Source organism: Gasterosteus aculeatus, chromosome 9 (genome assembly GCF_964276395.1).
Source record: "Gasterosteus aculeatus chromosome 9, fGasAcu3.hap1.1, whole genome shotgun sequence".
Classification (NCBI taxonomy): Eukaryota; Metazoa; Chordata; class Actinopteri; order Perciformes; family Gasterosteidae; genus Gasterosteus; species Gasterosteus aculeatus.
In genome coordinates, this window is record NC_135696.1 from 4087165 (window position 1) to 4113053 (window position 25889).

The 25889-nt window shown below is 41.4% G+C and overlaps 1 protein-coding gene across 15 annotated transcripts in view; it reads left to right on the forward strand.

Annotated features, from left to right (window-relative positions):
- Nucleotides 1–25889, forward strand: part of tenm3 (teneurin transmembrane protein 3) — a 414027-nt gene that overhangs the window by 311384 nt on the left and 76754 nt on the right. For 9 of the 15 annotated variants that reach the window (XM_078080162.1, XM_078080161.1, XM_078080160.1 and 6 more), the window contains 2 exons: nt 290–472; nt 18896–19163. In XM_078080162.1, the coding sequence (XP_077936288.1) occupies nt 290–472; nt 18896–19163 (451 nt within the window). The remainder of the gene's footprint in view (nt 1–289; nt 473–18895; nt 19164–25889) is intronic. The other 6 variants (XM_078080166.1, XM_078080167.1, XM_078080174.1 and 3 more) reach the window with 1 other exon arrangement.

A 25889-nucleotide genomic window follows, 5' to 3' on the forward strand; every position in this document is an offset into this window, starting at 1 on the left:
GGAATCGAACCACCAACCTTGTGCTTCCCAGCACACCCTCTCTAACCCTTGCGCCACAACGACCCCGACGATAGTAAAAATATACTGGTCTAACACACGATAAAGTCATCGCGCTCATGAACTAATTTCAGTCTCCACAACGTTTAGTCCTGCTCGGCAGACATTGTCATACATCATTGCTCACTCATTTATTTTTTTAAGATTTTGATTACCCTTGTTGTTGTTGTCACTTTTCATTCATTAATCAAACTCATTTTTATATTTATTTTTTGGTTTTATTCTTCTATAGGTTCTTCAATGCCCTCCCCCTCTTGTCCATCATCTGTCATTGACCACTCACATCCACAATCAGCCATTCCACATGGCAAACTGTCGCTAGTCAACGTGGCTCAGCCAAACTCAGAGGAAGAGGAGGAGGAGGAAGACGATGAAGAGGAGTATGCAGCCAGATTGTACTTGGCTGTAACACATGGTAAAGTGACCTTGCTTTGCTATGTTCTCGACCTTTGAACTGAAATTTGACCGATTGATTTGGTTGATATTTCTCTTTTTTAACATATCTATATATATATATATATATATATATATATATATATATAGTTCTCTGCAATACTCTTATTGCATTATATTTGGCAAACAAGCAATGAACAATTTGAGGTTCATCTTCAACAGCTTCAACCAAAAAAGCCCACAGATGGGTTTGACTCAGTCAACTCCATCTATAAAAATTAGTGTGATTATCATTATCTGTTTGCATTTGGACGAACTGAAAAAATATAAGTGGCATCAGAGCAATTGGAGCTGTTTTTCATGTTTCTCACTTATGATAAATGTTGAGATCACTTAAGATACTTGGCAAGCGAGCACAGAATGGAGGCTTGAACTACTGATGACTTCCAGTGTGCTGCCAAGGGTTGTGCTTTTGAAACCCGTCAGGCTCGGTGGGAATCTGAGCCCTTTCTTTAGCTCTCTTCCAGCTTCTCCCAGCCACTTCCCAACCTCCCCTCCCTTCTGTGTCTATTTCCGTGTCTTATCACACAAAACTCTCAAATTGCATTGCTTGCAGAACAACTGACAAAAGAAACCGATTCAGTTTGTGAGTTGAAGTGAAGGTTATATGTTATTTAAAAAACATAAATATATTTGTGACTATTTGATTCCTGTATCAATCAGTTTGTAAAGATGCGTCATAAGAAAAATGGCGTGAGGCTGCATTCAAAAATACTTTAAACTTCGGATTGACTGTTGACTTTTTGCAACCAGAGGAGTCTGCCCATGATGGCCAGTAGACAGAATGCAAATAAAATGCACTTTGGAGGTTAGCGTCCAGTGTGGGTCACGTAAATAAAGAGATGCTGGACGAACATTTGAAAGTTTGCACTGTGTGAAACCACAGAAATCCTTTAGTGGCACACATGCATGACTCCGCTGAAATCAATATTTTGGGGTAATAAGTGAACTAAAGCAGTTCAGACAAAATACACCAAGAAAATCAGGCCAATTTGATTTGGTCAGTAGACAAACCATCATCAAGAAGTGCAGTGTACAGACCATATTTTCCATATTCCCACAGTGGACCAGTGCTAGACAGCTGCCATTCATGATCAGACCAGCCATGCCTCTTTAGCTCTGCTCCTGGAAGCTCTCCACATGGCCAACGTCTGGCTGTTTGAACCACGTGGGAGTACAAGGGGCTGAGTTTAGATCAAATCAGAGTGCTGATCTCAGATCGGTTTACTGTGTTGGTTGACAAGGACCAGATGCAGAGTCATGTTGGCTGGCCAATGACCCTCGATCAGTCTTCTTATGTGCTGGAGTTTGATAGGAAACAGACCTTAATGGATTGAAGAAAGGAACTAAGACAACCACAATGAGACAAGCAGCACCGGTAGAGGGGGCATGAAAGGGGGAAATACAAAGGGAAGAGATTTTGGAGAAAGGAGAGTGAGAAAGCGAAAGTTAACTGCATGCGGTGGTGGAAATAGAGAGACAGACTGACGTCTTCTTGTGTATACATTGCCCTCTGAACGTAATGAGAAACAGCTCTTCAATATGGTTTCTAAATGGCTAAAAGGCTGTGCATGTGTGGGTGTTTGTGTGGTCCTCTTCTTTCAAAGCAGTCCCAGCCTGACCTAACCGAGCAATGTTCAGCAAAACATCTAAAATATCTGTCTCACCACTTCCTGCAATCTTTAGACATGTTTTTTTTCTGTATTTGCTCATATTGCTCCGTATCCCTCCTGCGCTGCTCTTTTTACTTACTACAGAAGGCAAGCACTGAGGCAATGTGCTACAGGCTGCCCCCTCTCAAGACATGTTTGTTCTTGTTTGGTTGATAAGAATACAAATATACCTTCATACTAGCTTGCTTTTTTTTGCACATACAGATAAATGTTCATGAATGCAGAAACAATATTTTGTTGAAGTCCTTAAAGTTTACAGTTTGAGTGTAAGAACAAAAGAGAAACTCCAGGTTCTTCTACTCCCTTCTTCTCTTTTTTATTGGCTATTTATTGAGACGGCCACGTACTGTGTGAGACATCAGAGACAGCAGCAAATAGTACTTTTAATAATACTTTTTCCACCCTTAAAGGGGCACTTCCTGAAAGTCTGCCTCAACGTTCTACAAGGAAAATGTGTTTCAGGTTAAAGGATTTCCCAGCAGGCCCATTCTTATAAACTATCTCGACAGTGATGTGCAGGCGGCGCTAATGGCTGAGAGGACATATTGTTTCAATCCAGGTTGTGCTGGAACAACACGTCTTAAAAATATACCTTGTGTAAGCCAATGCTGCATCAGCTGTCAAAATCAAACAGTATCATTTTGATGTCAAGAAAGACCTGCTGCACGAGGACAGCAGGAAGAGTCGCTAGTTCAACATGTTCCACCCGGTGGAATTCTGCGTCCAAGATGATCAAATGTGTGTAGTTTTGTGTTTAAAATCACATTAACAATTAAACAACAGTTTCTAAAATAGACACTTTCTAAGTGATTACTCTTACTTTTAAGATTTAGTCTTTAGAAGAAAAACAAATATTCATTATAAACAACATTGGAACAACAACAACAACAACAACATTCATTAATCGCCATTAATCAAGATTAATGAATTTCAAAATGTGCGATTAATTTGTTCATTCTTTTTCAATCTATTGACAGCCTAGGGACATGTGCATAGCTACTTTCTCTTGGCCCTAAAGCTCAATAATTGTCAATGTTAATAATTAAATTTACATTATGGCTGATCGTGATACCGCAAAAACACAAATCAGACCAGAGAAGAAAACGCTTCTCTGAAGATGTGCAGATGCGTATTATTCCAAAAATGTCTTCATCAGCAGATGCTGTTGAATTTCTGGAGAGCCTGAAACTGAGTATGTTAAAACAATAACAGTTCATCTTCATCAACACAACATATGTTGAGTAACTGTTTTAAATCACATATCTTAAAGGGTTGCATTAGTCATACGAGGGTATGCATGTGCACATCAGTTACAATATACAACTGAGGTTCAATTATTGTGAGCTTTAAAGTACCCACTGTGAGATCACTTTAAAAGAAATGTATACATGCTGTTAAACCCTCCAAATTCCATAATGCACAAACAGCATCTCTTCTGCTGTAGCGAAATGATTTAAATGACAAATGTCTTTACACTGCCTTGCAACAGCCGTGAGTGTCATCTTTTAATAAGCTAATCAATGTGAGCAAACGTTTTTTGTTGTTCAGAGGTCTGAGGCTGCACTGCAGCACATTCAGGAGGTTAGTGTCTTAACGACAGCATTTTATTGGGTGTAATGGCATAACAGCAGCTTGAGCCACTTTATCCATTTTGTACACGTCCCCGGTTGCTGGGTTTTGTAATTACGACAAAGCTTAAATGTCAACGGTTAAAATACGCCATTGCTTTTTCCAGCTATTGGCAATATCTTAAATCCTAAAATAGTGGCCTTTATTTACCTCAACGGTAAAAATGAATAGAACCGTGGGCGTTTCATATTAAAAGCCATTCAGCTCACGGATGAAAGGATATAATATAATCCTTTTCTCTCTCTGCCCATTAATGTGAGACACGGCATACAGGAAGGTTTGCAAATGGTAAAGTATCAAGTATTTTCTATCAAATCAGAAAAAAACAAGAGAATAAGTGGTTGAAAATAACTACTGGATGAATTCTGTAGTCATTTTAAAAAAGGGAAACTAAAAACAGATTTGTGAGGATCACAACACTTGTAGAAATGTACGTGATTCTAAATGTAGCACGAGAGTATTACAGAACTCATACAGAAGTAGCATATGCATCAATGATAAAAGTAGTTTTTATTCTTTCACAGAAAATAAAAACAAAAAATACTGTACCCTGTATACTTTATGTCTTTATATTCACACTTAATGCATTGAAAAGATGTGGGCTGCATATATATCATATCAATAGTTTTGAAACGGACCTTCTCTCTAAAGAGTGCAAAAAAAAGATGCAGATGCAGATATACGAACGCAGCAGATTTTACAGCACAGTGTTAGCGTAGTTTCCATCTCTGAGCTGGGATGTGTATCTTCTGCGCCTCAAAGTGTACCACAGAGTGGGACACGGACACAGTATGTTTTTATTCACACTGCTGCCTCAGGCTAAGGCTTCCTCTCCAATGATCCTTTGAACAGCACCGTCCAGTTGCTCTAAGAGGCAGAAATGTATTGACTCAGGCAGAACAATCCAAGATAGATCAGCCAGATTGTTGGATTGTTTGTAGGTCATCGAAGCACATGGACAACCGGGAAATCACTTTCTAGTTTGAGTTAATTTGGGTGTAGTGGATTTATGTGATCAGTATCCAAGCCATTCCTGTAATGCATGACAAAATGATGCTTCTGATTATTTACCCACAACAAAAAGTTGTAGATTAACAATATACTCTTTTTGGATCAAAAAATATGTTACAAAACTAGTGTTTCAAAACAACACAAGTAAGATCACAGTAATGTTTTCACAGGATTGTCCTGTTACTGTTAGATTTGGTTCAGTTTACCATATTCTATAGATAAACAATGTGGTATTTATTCATGATATAGTAAATAAGTACGTATTTAAACAAACTGCACCAGATCTCTGTTCATTTAAAAAAAAAACTGTTGGCTCCATAAATGGTTTTGAGCCAGCAGTGGCATTTGTTAAAGCAAATGAAGAAAGACGGTGTAACAGCACGCCACTGCTCAGCTCTCCCCGAGACTGAGAAGACGCCAAAGCCCCTCCGGCTTCCAGCCTCTAGATGCCTAAGAGACGCCAAGGCTATCAGCTCAAAGCGGAAAAACAACAGAAAACAGACAAGTTTCTTTGCAAACGGGGGTTGACGCCAAGGTATATCGACAGTGTCTCCCTGAAAGCAAATGGGAGGTCAGAGCGAGGCAGAGAGAGAAACACGAATATCACTTAGTGCTTTTTACTTTGGGACCAAGTATGCAATTCTCCTCAACACCAGAAACAATCAATGCACCATTTAATAGAAGAGAGGAAGGAGCAAAAGGGAGAGAGACAGAGAGCTGTGATCAATGGTGGCAATGGGAGGAATGGATGGAGAGTAGGTAAACAAAAGAAACGACCTATCCTGACATGAGAAGGCAGAGAGCGAGGTCAAACTAAAAGAAGAAAGGGTATTTGAAAGAAATTCGTCAGAAGGGTAAGAGATGGAAAAGAGAGTCAATCATTGATCAGGCTAATGAACCCCAGTGTGTCTGGTGGCTGGTATTTAAGCGTCTAACACACTCACTTGGTAAAAGGCACACACCGCTCACGTCTAAGACTGATTGCATAATGGAGTCACTTAAGTAAATCAAAACGTTGTAGCAGACTGCATACCAGGAGACAAGAGAGAGGCAGACAAAGAGGGAGAGTGGACACACAGTGTGCTGTCCAGTGCAACGGTGGCGGTTAACGTTTGTGACATGCTGTTAACATGGTGTGACGGTCAAGTTTACCGTTGTAACATGTGGTCAAGTTGTGTAACGGTGACTGTTAACGGTGTAACCCGTGGTTAACGTTGCGTAACGGTGGCTGTTAACGATGTAACCCGTGGTTAACATTGCGTAACGGTGGCTGTTAACGGTGTAACCCGTGGTTAACGTTGCGTAACGGTGGCTGTTAACGGTGTAACCCGTGGTTAGCGTTGCGTAACGGTGGCTGTTAACGGTGTAACCCGTGGTTAACGTTGCGTAAGTGTTAACGGTGAATGTTAACGGTGGCTGTTAACGGTGGCTGTTAACGGTATAACCCGTGGTTAACGTTGCGTAACGGTGGCTGTTAACGGTGCAACCCGTGGTTAACGTTGCGTAAGTGTTAACGGTGAATGTTAATGGTGGCTGTTAACGGTGTAACCCGTGGTGAACGTTGCGTAAGTGTTAACGGTGAATGTTAATGGTGGCTGTTAACGGTGTAACCCGTGGTTAACGTTGCGTAGCGGTGGCTGTTAACGGTGTAACCCGTGGTTAACGTTGCGTAGCGGTGGCTGTTAACGGTGTAACCCGTGGTTAACGTTGCGTAACGGTGGCTGTTAACGGTGTAAGCCGTGGTTGACGTTGCGTAACGGTGGCTGTTAACGGTGTAAGCCGTGGTTGACGTTGCGTAACGGTGGCTGTTAACGGTGTAACCCGTGGTTAATGTTGCGTAACGGTGGCTGTTAACGGTGTAACCGGTGGTTAACGTTGCGTAACGGTGGCTGTTAACGGTGTTACCCGTGGTTAACGTTGTGTAGCGGTGGTGGTTAACATTGTAATGTTTTATGATAGGAATGTTGAACAAATGATCTTGCTAACAGTACAATACAAATACAAAATGAGATAATATCCCTCTTATTAATGTCTACCTTCCATTTTTGATGGATTTCCCATCCCTTTTTATCATTCCAAAGTGCTTTCATATCCATGTATAAATACCGCACTGGAGGGTCACCATATGGATTAGTGGGTTACGCCACACAGTGGGCCCAAGGAGGTCAATTTACACGCATATGTTGAATCAGCACACAGCTTCTGTCTGTAGACGCTTGGCGCACATTCTGTATGTATGAAGCAGGCTTTAGTTGTAACCTTAACCATCCTGACAGTGCATGTGTCTGTTAAAAATGTCATATCTGGGCCAAAATAAATGAAACCTTGGCCAGTGTATAATTATGTTATTTCCACTTCTTTTAATGTATTCGTTCTCAACAGAATACAAAAGAATGGATTTCAGCGCCAGTCCTGTCAATTATTGTTTACATTTGACCAACAAATCTCTGTTCTCATGGTCTGTATGTAAAGATGTTTCTCTTCTCTCTGCAAAAATATCAACATACTGGTATCAACTAAATAGGTCCAAACTAAAGAAAATCACAGCACACACCTAATCAAAGAAGAGCCAGTACAACCAAGTTTGTCTTTCTGAGACAAGCAAGAGTCGAGATAACACACTAAAAGTTATTTTATGCGGCGGTCTGGTGAACAATTCCTGATTCCATTACTGACAACGGAACCCAGTGTATTTTAATGGTTTTTGATATTCACAAATGGAATGTGGTGGATTTGTATACAGTATTATGTCTCTCTTTGTGGTTTACCAGCAGGGTGCAAAACATAAAATAACAAAGGATTTACTAAGATTGGCTCCTGCTCTCCCTCCTCTATGGTTATGGGCTCATCGCGTTTCAGGAACTGAGGCTACTTGGTTATGTTTGGGGGGGAAATGTGCTCAGGGTTCAAATAAACACTAACAACACTATATGACACTGAATTCAGTTTCCTCTATTCAAGTCAGGTAGTTTATATGTCCAGTCAGCTGCCTCAACATTAATCCGTGTTTTGACATTGCTATCACTCTTGCTTTTCTCAAGACGGCAAGATGGTGATGTCAGAAAATGAATAGGGAGGCATGTTTTAAGCTGATTGAAAAGTAGTTCTTCTGGTGAGGACATGGTCCCATGGGGGAACCCATTTCATTTAATGGGGTACCACGCCCTCTCTTCATGACACACGTCTGTATAGCCCTGGTAAAACTCTTAACACCAGCAAAAGTCAGTATGTGTGCACCTTCTTGTCTCAAAGGGATTTTACTGTTGTTGTTGAGATTCAACTGCATCTCAGCAATATGTTTCATCTAACACTAAGCCCAAAAAAGATAATTAATTTTTACAATAGAGAAAAAAAGGGGAACGATAACAAAGAGGAGACAATACCTTCAGAGGAATCCTGGTAGCTGTGACAGAAAAGGATATGCAATAGATGAAGGAGTCAAACAGAAAAGCAAAGCAAGGCCCACTGGGTCTGGGGAGCACTGTGCTCCATATTAACGACTTGGCCAGAGCTAGTGAGTAAAAGAATGAATAGAGGGAGAGAGAGACAGGCACTGATAACTGACTTGGCAGGGGAAAATGAAGTAGAGAGAGGAAGGGGAGGGTGGATGAGGGGTCATTGCACTGGTGCTACAATAAGGAGTGGGAAATGCAGACTGATGAGAGGCTCTGTAAAGGCTGCTGCTTCCTTTACCAAATAACTGAGAGGACACGCTAGTAGGGGGGTCAGATGAAGAGGATGGTGTGAGGGAGGGAGTGAGAGGGAAGTGATGTGAAGATGTGGAGGGAGACAAATAGCAGATGCAAATCAAGCTTTGCCGACGTCACAGCCAAGACAAGGAGTTTATCTTGTATTTTGTCCAAATCAATTGATTGAGAGGAACGCAACATGTATTGATATCCTTCTCTATCTCGTGGTCCTTTGTGGTCCTTCTTTTCATTCCTCTTTGCCGCTCAATTTTCAACCAAATGAGCTTAACGATCAACCTCTTTTAAGTCAACCAATTAAGGGGTTGTTTTAAAAAGTCTGAATGTTGGACTTCAATGTAGGGCAGCAACAACGAATCGATGAAATCGATAAAATTCGATTATTAAAAGCGCTGTCAACGAATTTCATTATTCCGCCGAGCCGACGTAGAGGAAAGAGCAGCCAGCAGCGCCGGCAGTTGTTGTGAGTCACATGACGCAGACAGAGACGTCTGTTTGACTAGTCGTCCAAGATGTGCGAGCATTGGGGGGGAACATGGCACGTGAGCACCACGTTTTCCCGTTTTGACGTGAGGAACGTAACGAGCCTCCTGTTTACTCGTCATCCAGCTGATCAAGCTAGCGTTAGCTCGCTAATAACAGCAGTAAAGCAGTTAGCAGGACTAAGACACATTTTTATTTACTCGCCTCTTTTGGACCATTAATTTTTCAATATGTTGTCTTGTATATATTTTGTGCTTTGTCCCATATCGGTTATTGTTAACAAATATATTTGTGTGTGTTGTACTTTTTAATTCTGTCATATACGGTAGTCCAGTGCGCTTCTGCATATTCTGTGGGTTATACGGAAATTGATGTTATGCCTGTAAAGGGAGACACATGGTGATCCATTAAAATAATGCATTTATTTACAAATGCCATGATTGTGAGTGTGAGAGTTTGTGAGTGTAGTATAGAGAACAAGTTCTGATGGTTAAACAAATCCTGTTAAATTTTCTGATTTGTATTTTTCTTTTTTTATAAATTATTATGTTCAAGGAGCAACCTGTACTTTCTGAAGTATCTTGCAATGTGAATTTGCAGTTCTGTTTTAGAATAAAGGGTTGGGAAGCTTTTTAATGCTGTTTTTTTTATCCGATTCATCGATTAATCGAAGAAATAGTCAACCAATTAATTGATTATCAAAACAATCATTAGTTGCAGCCCTACTTCAATGGTGTATTTTGTATGACAAAGATCATGCCCTACCCTCATGGTACTAAAAAGAATCACTCACCAAAAGTCAGGCTCTGAAGAGTCTATTCCTAGATGTGACTGGTCCCCAGGCATGACCTCATTCATTCACCTCCTTAGCCCGTTATTTGTTCACGGTGAGAAATGGAAACGACAGGTATTAGCAGATAGTCTGGATTTTTTTGGGGGGGATTTATTCATCATCTTTCATTAGGTTTTAGTCAGGAATAGCAGTGTAGTGGTGACAACTGTGTCACCAATGAGGTTCTCTGAGTCTCTGTGAGGAGTCCCCCAATGAATATCATTCCTAAAAGGTCAAAGTGTAAATGGCTACTAAGGCGACCACTGAGCCGTTATTCTCACGAGTGATAAGTTAGAGGCTACAAACCGTTTCCCTCAGTAAATGCAGAACACTGACTAGTTGGTAATTCATTCGAAAGAATATTTAGATTTCCTACAATTATTACTTAGTTTGAGACATATTTTTCCTTTTGGGAAATTGCAGTATTTTGTGATTCCTCCAGCTTCCAGAGCAGTGTTTTCGGGACAGAAACCCCTCTAATGCCACTGCATAATGTATTCGCACGGACGTCTCTGTTCACAAAATCAGTCTGTGATTCTCGTGTTGAAATTGCACCAGAAATCCATTTACACTAAGTAAATACTTTAAAAGTACAATGTGGCCCCACTTTCCTTTTTACTAAATGGGCCCCGGCAGCTTAAATGAGCCCTTTCATTTCATGAAGTGAAATCCTGTGTGGAAAAGGATGCCCTTGTGTCTAAGAGGATTACCGTGACGCTAAATGGTGTCTGAGTCCTAACTGTCCGACCTGTTTTTGTGGAAGCACTGTGACTTCCCTTCCCTTCCTTACTGCATGCATTACGGTTTTCATTTCATGCGTTCCCTTCCCCTCTTCCTCCTCCTTTCACTTTGCCGTAATCCCTTCACATGTGTCACTTTTTGTTTAATTCTCCGGGTCTTCGCTTTGCCCTTCCCCACCCTCCACCCCTCCTTTTCTCTCCACGTCTCTTCCTTTTTAAATGGTGATGCGTATTGTCGGATGCAGTGGCCATGAAAACACCAATTTTACAGCAGAAGAGTTCAGGAACAGGAGTTTGTAAGATCTTTTTTTACAGCTTGAACAACCTTCGTATTACCATGCATGGCAGGCGCCTCCTCCTCGCACTGTTTGGCTCCTTGACCTATAAATGTTTTATTCAAAAATGATATATCAATTTCTTATGAAAAGTTGAACATGCTTCAACGTCTTAATTAGGTCAATAAAATAAGCTTCATATCTTAAGCAGATGTACCGAGGCCCTCAGAGGCCAGCGAGGCCTTTCTATTTGTTATCTAAATTGTGTTTTTTACTTAAAGTCAAAGGGGTTTCCAGGATTATTATTCTAAATCCTGTAGTCCACTCAAGTTAGTTGTAATTTCTCCATGCACCCGTAACCGGATTTTTTCTCATTTGGCTCTCAGGGCTTCCCTTCAGACGTATAAAATAATGAACCCTACACTGTAAAACGATTAGCCAGAGACTAATCGCTCATTCTTTCCATACGTTTAGGAAAAACATGTATGAGAGATGTTGTAGTATAATAATCTGCCAGTATATTTCACACAATTAATAGAAGCAACCATTCCAGGTATTCTAGTCTCACAGGTTGAAATACACTCCTTTAGCAACACTAATGACAGACATATGTGGTACAATGTGTGACCCTCTTGCACATTGTCTGACCTCCTCAAACAGTTTTCTCTCTGTATTTTGGCTCTGGCTCAAAACATCCCATGTAAAATGGTATTCTTGGTGTTTGTTGCCATGTAATACTAAGCCTCTCTCAATGGACTCATCCCACCTTCGACACCTCTGCAGCCCCCTGTCTCTCTGTGCCTGTGTTTCTCTGTGTCCTTTGCCCCGGTGTGGGTCGTTGAGCAGAGAGGGGCACTCTCCAACCTCATGGCCCACAAAGGCAGCCTGTGGATGGGGACGGGGGCCTCCCTCGCGTCCCTCTCCCTGCTGGTAGTCCAAAGGTGGAATGAGTTTTCATGCCTCAAAAACCATGAGTCTTACCTCGTTCACTGACCTCTTTCACTCTGTAGATGAGCCTTTTACTTTTTCCAGGATCTATTCTCACTTTTCTTTTCTCAGCTAGAAATCTATAGTTCCTGCCCCCTCTTTGCCCATTTTTCTGACTTTTCTTGTTGCTCTGCCCTCTTTCAGTTCATGTTGTTCTCTCAACCTTCTCTAAATTCTGTTGATCATTGTTGTACGTCTGAAGCGTTGAAATCACTTCCCATTCTTTTTGTATCCCCTTTACTTCTCCAGTGTTCAATGTTCAATTAACAAGGATAGATTATAAACAGTCCCTCATCTGATCCTGCCTTTCTCTCATTGTTATTTATTTATTTTCATTTCTTTATTTTGGTTTTATGCCATGCACATTTGACAGAATGTCCTGTTTTAGGGCTTGTTTCATCTCACCTTTCTGCTTTTTGTTAGTCTTGCTTATTCCAAGCTCCCACCTCATCAAATACCAGCTGTTGCTCAGTGACCATTGGTGTCTGGAGACAGACGCATCGAGGCACCCTCCTTCAGTTTAAGACACTAAACAGACTTTGAACTCACCAACTGACGTGGTATAATGAGAGAGCTGGTCAGTGCGGGGCTATTGGGAGAGGAGAAGGGACGGTACTTTGAGTCTAACCAAGTCATTCTCTTGCCTAAACCAGTGGTAATTGACCACGACGTCCACGGGCCACTTGAAAAAAAACTACCAAGGAGAATCATTTAGTGAAAAATATTTTCTTGACCGGATTATAGCCCATTTACATGCGCTTGTCCCTTTTGACTAATTTCCTGAGCATCACCCAAGCGCTTTTTCGCCGTCCACAACGACTACTAATCCCCTCCTGTCGGCAGGTTATTTCGTTGTGTTTCCGCCTCACCTTCAATACTAGTCCGCAAAATATTGTCTTACATTAAACCAGTCTGTGAGGCAGAAAATGTTATGGACCACCGGCCTAGCACTACGGAATATATTTGTTTATTGTTGGAATGTTCAAACTTCTTCAACTTTCAAATGTTTCTGCTTCGCCAATCTTTCAGCTACAGACACCATTTCAACTTTAAAATGTTGACAGAAGGTTGTTGACTAAACTATTTTATAAAAAAAAAACAGCTTGTTGATATCTATTTTACTTTTTTCATAATCACTGATTATGTTTCATTAGTTTTTCAGTACCACAGGTAGTAGTACTACAAATGATACTACTATGACTACTACAAGTAGTATTTCTACTGCTATCAAAATTACTACAACTAGTAGTACTACTAAAAAAATACTACTTCTAGTCGTGTCTCTGCAACTGACATACTAATACTCTTTTTCTACTGTTATTAATACTACAACTACTACTAATGTCACTACAAATACTACTGTGACTAATAGTGTTTGTATACAGCTGATAATACTAGTACTACAACTAACACTACTACTTCTAGTTTTTCTACTGCTATTGATACTAAAAATACCATTACTTTTTTTTACTGCTAGTACTACTAGTACCACAATTACAACTATAACTAATACTACTTCTAATATTACTACAACAATTATTATTTTTTCTGTATTTCCAAATTCTCTGCTTTCTGCTTTTTCTGTAATTTCAGCAGCTTTTTCAAATCCATTGAAATTCATTTCAGCTTCTCCCATTTCTGTATTTTCTACAATTCTTTAAAATAAATTCAGCTTTTCTGATATCTGTAATAATAGCAATGTTTTAATATTCATTTCTGTATTTTTTTCCTATTTTTGAAATTCATTTCAGCTTTTTTCATATCTGCATTTTCAGCAAATCTGTTGAAATTCCCTTCAGCTTCTCCCATTTCTGTAAAGTGAAGAATAAATGCCAGGCAAAAAGGCCTGTTGACTTGGTTTATGAGAGACACGGTGGGAAGGTGGTGGTGCGGAGAGCGAGTGCTATGAAAGAACAAAGTGAGCTCTCAACACATAAATACTGCTAGCTTGTCACCGCGCTCCCTTTGACAGATAACCTCTGCCCCCGTCAGCCCGTCTCCTCACTGCTCCACTGCCATGGCAATCGACTGTGCATCGGTCCACCACACCGAGGCCCATTGTGGAGGGAAATCACGCCTGAGGGTTTCACATAATTGCTGCACCCGTACTGTAACTCCCGTGAGTACAGTACGGGTGACTCATCCAGCGTTTACAGGAGTATCACAGAAGAATAGTGAGGCTCTCTTTTTTCCCTCTTTTATTTCCCAGCTCATCCTGCTGTTTGCCTTCACTTGATAATCCAACCGCACAGTGAAGTCCCTCTGGGAGGTAATTAAGCAACGAGAAGGAGGGCCATATCTTGTGACTTTCTACTGTGCATGTGTCTGTGGTCAAAGGCAGAGTGGCTGGCTACACCACAGTTAGGTGATCTTCTTTTTAGACTGACATATAAGCCTAGTGAAGACACATTCAGGTGGAATGAGCTTCACATAAGGGGCATATACATCCCAAAAAGAAGCATACTTCTTCATATAAATCAGTAGATGATATATTCAATAAACATTTCTGATACATTTCATTTTACAGTTGTTCCAATACCAGAATCAGAAAAGGTGGATTGTGTGTCAGCGAGAATGTCTATGAACCGATGGGATACCACGTCTTCATCTATCGTGTGTTCTACGCTTGATACCAACAATCCGTACGTTGTGCCCAATGATCAGTACTGCACATGTGCAACTCCAACAGAGATGAGGAGGAAGCAAAAGGCTCCGTACTTGTCCAGGGGTTTGACAGCTGGTTTAATCATGCTTTGCATTAAGCCATTCATTGAATTAAACTTAATCTGTGCTGATTAAGACTCATTCAGATAGCCAATGGCTGAATGGTGTTAGCTGGTTGGACGCTAGGTTTGAGGTCAAACTGAAACACAGTAGAGGCATACTTATAGAGAGAAGTCCTGCTTCATCACGAGATACTTGCCTTCAGACCTAGTTTGTAACCAAACTTAGTTAGACCTTTTAATGCTATCGCACAAACGTGTGAATATGTTTTAATGTGATCGGCAGTGTTTTTTCATTGACAAAACAACAAAACATTTGGAAGCAGCACTCAACACTGCTGGCCACTTCATTCAAAATCCAATTAAATTAAGAAAACACATCATTAATGGCTGTAAGAAAATGCGTGTCTTTGTGTGTGTGTTTTGCATGTGTGTGTGGGCCGTTAACAATGTGTTTTCCAGCTGCCTACTGTTCAAAACTTTATAAACGGAGAAGAAACAAAGGCAGAGACTTTTCAGCAATTTCATTTTAAGATTAAAGCAAATCTTAATTGAAAATACATTTCAAAAAGCTAAATGATGTACTGTTCATTTGAGAACAGTACATCACTGTGAGACTGATGTCAGGGTTGGGGGTGGAAGGCAGGACTCAAACGCAGACTTTTCCAAAACAAAAGACTTTAATAATCAAAAGGTCCAAAATCCAAAAGGCCAAGGGGCAAAAACACACAGGCATGAACCTACGGAGGCGAAAGACAAGAACAGGACATGCGTGGCAAAAGACAATGACGCGACAAGTGACAACAGACACACATGGTTTAAATACACAAGGGAGGTGCAGGTGATTGGACACAGGTGGAAACTATTAAGACGATCACAGGGGATGACGGGACAAGGCAGGAAGTGAAGTTACCCAAGGACACGAGTGGCAGAAAACTACAAAATATAACATGAAGTGAACCACACCGTGACAACTGAGTTGATTTAGTATGGATATAACAAATCTAAATCCTTGATTTAGTACTGCTAAAAGTATTATCATTATTTTGGCTGCGTGAAATGAACAAAGGCACATCTGCTAAACCTAACATGTGTCCTGGAGTACTTTGAAAGCAAAACCTAGCGGTTGCATGTATTCTTCTTTTTTTGTATTTGTTTCATCTTGTAATGCCCCCTGCAGACTGTGTGTTTCAATGAAGCTACTCACGTTTGATTCTGATTGGACAAAAGTCAAACGCGATGGACATCACAGGCTTGGACATTGTCCATTGTTATATATCAGTATGATCATAAGGCCTGAAAGTGGGAAAGTTGTGTAGCTGACCTGATTTGTATTAACACAAATCCTGCAGAGCTGCAGGAGAGAACAAAAGCATTTTAATGTGCACGTCAGTGGGTTCATTGTCAGAGCCGCAGGTAGTCAGAGTAATGTTGCTCTCATAGCACACTGCTGAAGATGAAATTTGTTTTAATTGTTTATTTTATCCTCAACATTCAGAATTCAGTGGCAGTACTGTACCATATCATCAATAACGGCCGTGTTAGAAATGTATGAGCCGTGACTTTGGAGGACATGATGGAAGACTGCCTTCATGCTAGAGGAAGATCTTGGAATCAAATCAGCCAGGAGACTATTAAAAGTACAGGCCAATTTGTTTTGGCAAAATGGCGATGATTTATGGAGCACGTCAGGGGGGCATTTTCATAAAACCTTTGAAAGCTACGAGTAGCTCTTACTCAGCTGATAAAGAAAGAAATACCCCAAATAACGGATGTACCCGCTATACTTACTAGCCAATATTAAATATACTCTTGCTGCACACGTGCAATCAAGTAGTGCATTGTTTCTGTTTAACTCTTTTGGACTGTATTTTTCAGCTGATAATGCAACTTTGTGTTAAAGTCAGCGGGACAGCCTGTTAGCATTAGCAGCTGGGTGAATGTTATTGGCAGCTAAGATAGACCAACCCATAAGTGGTGTGTCTGTCTGGAACGTGTCCAAGTTGGGTGTGACCTGCTGGTCCCGGGACGTCCACATACAACATGGAGGAAACCAACAGAGAGTCAATATACGCTCATTAATGCTAGTGTCCTTTAAAATAAAATCCCATCTTATTTTTTAATAGACAAACAGTCCTCTGAATAGTGTGTGTGTGTGTGTGTGTGTTTCATGAAGCATCCAAGTGACATTTGCAGTGATGATACACAGATGTCGACTTGTTAATGACACTCTCATCTAAAAATCCTGACGTATTATGTGTGTGTAGGTGGGTCTGTTTGTGTCTGTGGGGTGGGGGGCACGTACTTGTGTGACTTTCAGCGTTTAGCCTCGAAGGTTTGCATAAGTGGAGCAATTACTAAGCTGGCAAAACAGCATATGGGGAGAAACAGAAAGAGCGAGAGAGACAAGAGACGGAGTGGGGGGAGGGGGGACTTTCTGGTGTAACAAAAAGCTCGTCCTCGTCCACCGCACGGCTTTTCTCTCTCCTTGCTTTCTGTTTTCCCCAGTCAGACCATTGGAGAAGGAATAACAGCAGGGCTGGGAAATGGAACCGTGAGGCTCTTTATGCAAATCAAACACCAGCATTGCCATTCATTTCCTCCAGAGCGCCCTGAGGACACAGGAGGAGCCAAGAAGCACTGGGAAAGAAAACAGCGGGGAAAGTTGACGCCAGCTCGACTTTAAACAAATATTTTTAGGAAAACGTAGCAGGGTTTTGTGAAAGGCAATCCCGGATGACTATTCAGCCAGAGCAGTGGGTCACAAGTCTCAGCAGCCTCGATCACAAGGGAATTTACATAGTGGTTGGAATCCTACCCACCGTGTGCAGACTGTCAATTGGACAGATACAAGCTTCTTTCCCACATCTACATTTTCATTGGATTTCTTCATCACCGTAATACATTTGATTTAAATCTCATTGTGACATTGGTACATCTATAACATATCAACAGCCAAAGAAAGAGAACTCTTGCTCTCCGCTACTGTGAAAATTGAATCCCTATTGTTTTTCACATGCAGGTTACTAGGTAATTAAGTAATAACATGATTGAAATAGTGTATAAAATGCTATTGAGTTGAGGTCTAGTGCAGATTTTTTCTTAAATGCATAAAATAACCACATACATTAGTTTATTGTATCAAGGCTTTTGACTTTCAAGTCTATTTCAAGAAAAAAAAAAGAGTTTTTTCATTAAATTATTAAATGCGCTGGTTGACCTTTATGTATTTAGGATCGGTTTTGACCCAGTTATATGAATTAGAGCTAAAACTCTAATGATAAGTCCACAGTCACCTCTTCTCCCAGTCATGTGAGTATTAGGGGATTCTGCTTTTGCCTTGTTATCTAGTTTACCTGCACATAAACAAAACAAACAAAGACCATGTGAGGTCAATTCAGTATAGAGGTGGTGACTTACACAGTCACATGACAAAGAAAGGCCCACAGGCCCAGACCACAAATATGAAATCCAATATTTGCATTGATAAGGGAGATGGATAGATACTTGTTTTAGTGTATTTTACAGCTGATTTAAGACAAGGGTCAAAACTGACCTGTTGACATAAGAGATGGTAACAGAAAGTTAACACAAGAGGAAGGTTAAAGAAAATCAAACTGAATTTAGAGAACAGCAGCAGCGGTTTGCAGTCGTAGACATCTATCCGGTTTTACATCAACTAAACAACCACTTCCCATTTTGAGCCTGAGGGACACGCACACACAAGGCCAAGTTGTGCACACACAGCACACTCTGTGGAGGTGAATGTTTAACTGCATTTCATTTTATGGCCATTACCTTCATAAAGGTAAAGTTCGCCCACTGATCTTCAATGTGTCCATCGGTAGCCTCGGGCCTGATTTATTTAGAGCGGATGTCACACAGAATCATCTCATTAGCTCTAACTGCTACAAGCACCATAGTTAGATTTCAGCCAATTACGGCACCACAGGAATTCATTTTTATCTTTATGACCAGTCTTTCAGTGATTTCTCTTCCAAACCCCCTCCCCCCTCTCTCTCTCTCTCTCTCTCTCTCTCTCTGTGCCTCCCTCCTACTCTCTGGTCAATATGCCGGCAATTTGTTTTGTTTCTAGTGGTCACGGTTTAATTGAATGCCGGTCCGTGATCTGAAGTGTAATCTAATGGAATGTTTAATATTAACAATACAATGCATTTATCATGTGATGGGATCTCAAATGATAAATCCGTCAAGTAACAGCACTCTCTAAAACAATCTGCTCCTGTATGTGTTGACTGTGATGTATTTAAAACTGTAATACATGCAGTACAATGACCAACACGCTTCCCCTCTGTATTTGACAGAGCAACCATCCAATCACCACGGCCCCGCCCTGCCTCCGGCGCCCCCTCCCCACCGTCAGCAGCCCTCGGTAACGGCTCTCAACCAGTCCCTGGGCCCCACGCACCACGCCGGCCATTCACTGAACTCGACCCGGCAGCTAACCCCACCTATCGGAAACCCGGCCGCTGTGGCCGGCCAATCACCAGCCGAGCTGCAGACCACGCCCCCCGAGAGTGTCCCGCTGCAAGACAGCTGGGTGCTGGGTAGCAATGTGCCTCTGGAAACAAGGTAAACCATCTTCTCACTAGCTCACTTTGCAACAGGCTGAAGAGCCGTATCTTGAGAGGGGGACAATGGGGTTAGCACCCTGTGGGCGGTGACGAAGGGATGCAACACACACAATGATAACTCATAACAACACACAGATGTCCTCAAGCAACACACAACTAAACAGTCTAAATGAATAAAATAGTACATGGTATTGTCAAATTCACGCACAGGTTTAACAGCTTTTCAAACTGGAAACTGGAGAGTAACATATCTCCATTATTTTACAAAGCGTTTGGTATTTTAAAGCTGACTCTCACGCCATGTGAAACCCAGAGGCTTAACTGCGGCAACCACCGTGTGAAGTAGTGGAGAGTAACACTAGTATTAAAAATAAAAAGCATAGCCACTTCATCATCGATGCCATGGAGATCTTCCCAAAAGAGAACGGAGCTCTCTCCTCACCAGCCCCCAATAATAATAGGAAAAGGAAATACAGTTCACCCCATAATTTATTCATAGGAGATCTTGGCAGGACAAAATATTTAAAGGAATTGATTTGAACTTGAATGTGTGATGAAGTGAAATGGACCGCCAACTCAATTGTTTTGGTGTTGTGTTGGACACCAGTGGAAAAAACCTTCCTTCATCCAACAAAGGCTCTCATCAAGCATAAACTAGCTCGTGATAAAGAACTCTATGTAAAAAGAAATTGTTAATTTTTACTTTTCTTAAACATTTCCTGTCATAAAGGGGAACTCAATGGCTATAGTTGGATTATTATTATATAATGTAAAGGGAGACTGTAAAAATGTAATTTTATCGTATTCAAGACCTGGAAAGAGAACTCGCTTTTTTTTAATGAGCACAGCATTTTTTCTTTCCCAATCTAAAAAATGTCTTACAAAAAGCGTTGAGAGTACCATGAGACGGAGCGGAGTGACTGTAAGGGGACATAATGTGACTTAAATCTGTTTCCAGCAATTCACACACAAAGAACCTGAAGTTCAGAGAAAGGAATTTCCCAATGCTCATTTTCTGATCTCTTTAGACAGACTGTCAATCCCACTAAATAAATGATGTCTCTGTTGAAGCCTTTCCCAGACCTGTGTGTTCAAACTACGAGCAAAGGAAAGCAACAATTGGCCGAGCATAGCCGGCTACTTCAGTGCCAAGTCCCTTTCCAGATGTTGCTTAAGCGCTTGTTGATGTAGTGATGTCATTACAGAGCACTGCCAAGAGGCCGGAGGTATTTGAGACGGAATAGAATGGGGTCAGACGCTTTATCATCCAAAAAGTTGTATTGGCAGCTTATCATCTTCATGGTCTCAGTTTGGCGCTTCCATTTGAAAATGACTTGTAGTGTCGCTCTGCGAGCACAGCATCACAGCTCTAATGGTAGTTGTCCTTTCACAGCATGAGGGAGCACCGAGGTCGGCCTGTCTCTTCTATTGAAGCAGGTTTTATTGGATCATTTGAACCTTGATTCACAACTTGTTCACTGAACGAGCTGCTGCTCTCTCTTTGTGTCTTTGTTGGACACACCAGTCCCGTGGCCATTCTCGGATATTTAAAAATCCCGTTGGTGAGCTGCACCCGAGCTGGCCATACACATACTCTTAAACACATGCACACAAGTTATGGGTGCAATCGTGACCCTGTGATCATCTGATAATTAGTTTCCCACTCCTCCTTTCACTCCGTCTTCCCTTTTCTTTCAGCTAGAGAGAAAAGGAAGGTGACAGATTGCTAGATGGAGAAAGTCTACCATTGTATTTGAGCGGTGTGCGTGCAATTGTGTGTGCGTGTGTGTCTGCATGTGTGTGTTTGAGGGAATTGGTGGACTTTTGGGAGACCCTAAGCATGAACCCCGGTGTGGTTTTATATCCTTATGAAGGCCTAGTACACACACACACACACACACACACACACACACATGCATGCGATTTACGAGAGTAACTTTAACCGCCACCTCTATTTCACCAGACAATTTGTAGCCAACTCTGTCTTTCCTTCTTTCTTCTCTTTCAGTCTCACTCTCTTTTGTCTCAGTCCCAGAGAGAAAAAAAGGGGAGGCTGATAGATTGATAGCGGGGGAAAATGTCTGTCTCGAAGATCTTAACAACCCTCGGCACTTTGGCTGCATGTGTCCGTTGGAGAATGTTTGGACCTTTGGGACAGCCCAACCAAGTCGCTGGCTCAGCTCTGTATTCATATGAAAGGCTAACACACACAAACACACACCCACACACATTTACAAGCAGAGTTAAGAGAATCAGCTTTCAAATCTGACCTCTCTCACACCCCATTGAAAAATCAGTCCCTGTGAGTGTGGTAAGAATCAGGGAGTGTAATAAATAGTTCTTTGCTTTCTCAGACATACACAGACACACACATAGACACACACTCGAGGGGACGCGCAGATGAGACAACTTGCAGGTGGTGCTGAAAAATAAATGCAGTGTGACCTGAATGGCAAATCACAAACATTCAGCAGCCAACCATCTTCTGGGCTACTTGTGGCTCTGTCTGTCCTACTGGTGACTCGGTCCGTCCTACTGGTGACTCGTTCTGTCCTACTGGTGACTAGCTTCGTCCTACTGGTGGCTGCATCTGTCCTACTGGTGGCTGCATCTGTCCTACTGGTGACTAGCTTCGTCCTACTGGTGGCTGCATCTGTCCTAGTGGTGGCCGCGTCTGTCCTACTGGTGGCTGCGTCTGTCCTACTGGTGGCTGCGTCTGTCCTACTGGTGGCCGCGTCTGTCCTACTGGTGGCTGCGTCTGTCCTACTGGTGGCTGCGTCCGTTTCCTGGTGATCTGGTCCGCACACATATTACTGATTACATCTACAGTTAACATGTAATCACGGAAACTCGTCACAATCTTCTTCAGTTTGACCTACCAGACTTTATGTGAGGATCAATATCATCCCCCAGACTCGTCCAGTCCAGGTTTATGTTCTGTTTAAACACTGGCTGTTTCTCTCCTCAACATTCCTGTCAGCGGACATGGTATCAGATAGACCTGTGTGTGTGTGTGTGTGTGTGTGTGTGTGTGTGTGTGTGTGTGTGAAGCCATGGTATCATATAGACACTATAGTTAATCTTCACAGACAAAACACTCACCAACTGCCACATACCTTTACCCTATATACTGTTCTCTCTGACCCTGTTTTACACACACACGCACAAGGCAAGATACCTCCAGTATTTCCTTACCTACAAATATTTCACACCAAAACGATTCACACTACTAGCAATGCAAATTTTTGAATAAAAGGTCACAACTCTGTTGCAGGCAGAGGAACGGCCACAAGGACCCTGTTGACCCCCGGCAGCGTCTGCTAGTGGGGGGGGGAACTCCTGTAAAGGGTCGGGAATTCGTGTCCGGTCTGCGGTCTGCACAAAGCTTTGTGAAGCAGACCCCATCTTCAGGAACATTTATTACCAAAATATATCAGACATACAAGGAATTTGACTTGGCGGTTGGTGCATAACATCAGACAGTGAGACAATGGACAACAAGACAGATAAGACAACGTGGTGCAAGAGGAATTTAAAATTAAAATAAAAGTTAAAAATAAAAAAGTTATAAATAAAAAGTTAAAAGTAAAGTGCACCAGCAAACTCCATACCTCCACAAACTGCACCTCCCACCGGATGACCTGTTCACTGGCCATGAATACCTTCTTAACTACTATTTTATAGGTTTGTATCAAATTTTTCTTTTAGTAAAATGTTAATGTGAGTTAGATTTACCTTTGAGAGGAGTATTAAATGTTGACACTGTTGGTTAGGACAACAAAGCGTCCTTGTTGTTCTTCTCCTCTTTTCCACATTTTGTGAATATGTCCGATCCACACGCCATGATTTGTTTGAATGGAAATAGAAGGGAAGTATTATGTACTGTTTGTATCTTAAGATGTCTAAGTCTATATACTATGTATACAGTGTGTACATGTTGACATTGTTATATTGTCTATCAGCTCCAGCTGATTTTTTAATAGACAGAACATCAACAAACAAAAGGTTGATATAGACACAGAGACATTAAAGAGGTGTCTTATGGACATTTATTAGGTACATAAGGAGCAGGAGGGAATGGGGTGACATATGACAGGAGGGTGTGAATGTCCTCATTTAGAGGTGGTAATCTCTCTATTGACACACACACACACACACTCCCAGACATATCCTGTGACAATCACAGTTACACTCAGACACACAGACACACAACCACAACATGTGCACTTGTTGTTTCAAGGGACATCCGACCCAACTGGTCTGTGGGCAGAGCAGGTGTTGGTTGTCAATCTCTCTTCACACACACACACACACACACACACACACACACACACACACACACACACACACACACACACACACACACACACACACACACACACACACACACACACACAGCTGCAGTACTGGGTCCTGAAATGAAGATGTACTGTGTGGCTAGTATATGGAAATAGTAACCCTTGCTTTGGTGGCTTCATTTAGGACCATGAGTGCTGCTCATTATGTATTTTATTGTTTTAATTAACAAGTATATATGTATTTGCTTAGCTGTTATCCTAAAGGTGTATGTCACATTTAACTGCACATACGTCCTTTACAAACCAAACCAAACAGCTCAGTTGGGCTTTTTAGTCTGCCGGGCATTTTAATACCAAGTCAACAAAGCCACCAATGGCATTAATAGCAGCTGGTAGTAGGAATTAACACTGTTACCATGGATACTTTTCCTCACTGCAGCCAATCCTTCGGAAAAACATTTTTACCTTCAAGGACCTTTTGGAGATGCTTCTGCCAACTCCTTCAAGACCATACAAAATATAAATTGAATTCAATTGAATTCCATTCAATTCATTTTGTGTAACCCAGAAACAATTTTGCCTCAGAGGACTTTACAGTCTGTCCACATGTGACATCTTCTGGTCCAGAACCCGCACATCGTAGGCACAGAATGGAGAAAACAGCAGGTTGACTGATTTACTCAAGAGGTAGCCGCAGCAACATTAAATTAAGGACATTTTTTACTGAGCTAGTGAGCTTTAATGAATCATCTCAATCGATCAATCATGCCCTAACCTCTGAGCTAAAAAACTTGTGTCCTGCCTGTTTAAACGTGACTTATTTACATATTCACATCCTAATATTTAAGTGTGCACTCAGTTCATGTAATGCATTAATGTTTTAAATATTAAATGCATGTAAATTATATTAAAGTGCAGCAAATACAGAAACACCATTTCTAATGTCCAATGTAAGTAAGTATTTATTGGTCTTGTGTAGTTGTTTTGATCAAAGATTAATTTTCTATTACAAAAGGGTTTTCAGGTCCAGAATTCAGATTTTTCTTGTAGTGTAACTGTAACAATGGGGTTTGTATTACCAGTACTTGGCACATTAGGTTTTCTGTATATGGGGCATGTAAACTCAGAGGCACTCATTTCCCCCCGTCTGGGTGTTTGTAGGACTGTCAGCATGAAGAGAAAGAGCAATTAAATGGTGTCATGTAGATTACATTTGTCCTTTATCCCACATTCTGTAGGCAGTCGCTGTGCACGTGAACGTATGGAGAGAACTGCTTTTGTCCGAGTGTTAGACACGCCAGCAGTGTATAAAACATCTGCTATCCACACATTAGTTACAGTCATCTCTCTTCCCGATGATCCGTAACCTCTCTCGGTTCCCTTTGTCACTTTGTGTCACACTTAAAAACACACACTCACACACACAAACTTGGCCCGCTTGTGTCGCTCCTATTCTTAAAGACGCTTAAGACGTTGTGTTAGTGTGATGGTGTAATGTGATGCACATTGCGGAATGGGGCGTTTCAAGGGCTGCTATTATGAGTGGACTAACAGATTAGTGATGGTTGACTACACGCTACTCTCAGCTGAGCTCAATGCGGTAACACTCATTTTACACTCGCTGATCCTCACTCTGTCTGTCTCATGTAATTGACTTGCACTAAAACCCAAAGACACAAAGGCCAGTTGGTCCCAGTCCTGTTTGACGTCTCAGAGCGTCGTCAGAAGCTCATGTCTCCAGTCTCTCCAGAAGATCGGTCTGCAACCCACATTCCAATGGGAGGCTGGTTGGATATAGCATGGACCTGCAGTGCAGATGATCGGGTCGATGTGGCACAGGGGTAGAGAGGGTGCGCTGGGAACTGCAAGGTTGGTGGTTCGAGCCCGGTTGCTCCATGTCCCATGTCGAAGTGTCTCTGAGCAAGACACCTAACCCCCAGTTGCTCCCTGGGCTAAATTATTTTTTTTTAAAAGCCATGGGTTAAAATTGCCATGTAAATTACTTTGGATAAAAGTGTTAGCTAAATGACCTGTAATGTAATGATGGAAATACCAGGAATAATCTTTGATCAAAGCTGCTAACTGCTGATTTATGGCCTTTAAAGGTTTCTAGTTTCATAAAAAATGTATCTAAAAGAATCAGTGATCCAGCTGTATCCTCCAAACATCTCTCGTCTTGTGGTAAGGCTTCACCTCTATATTTATTTGTGACTCATAAATATACAGAATGAGAGGTAAACTTGGTGACAGATTTCATAAACACAAATCTGGCTCCTTTTCCTGTAATTTCAGCTGAGCATGATGAATGTTTGAATGAATGTGTTTCTCTGGCGTTTAAAGGAAGAACCTGCTTAAAATGACCATACATCCAAAAATATATCCCATCATGACAAACTCAAATTAATCAAGAGTCATACCGTATAGCA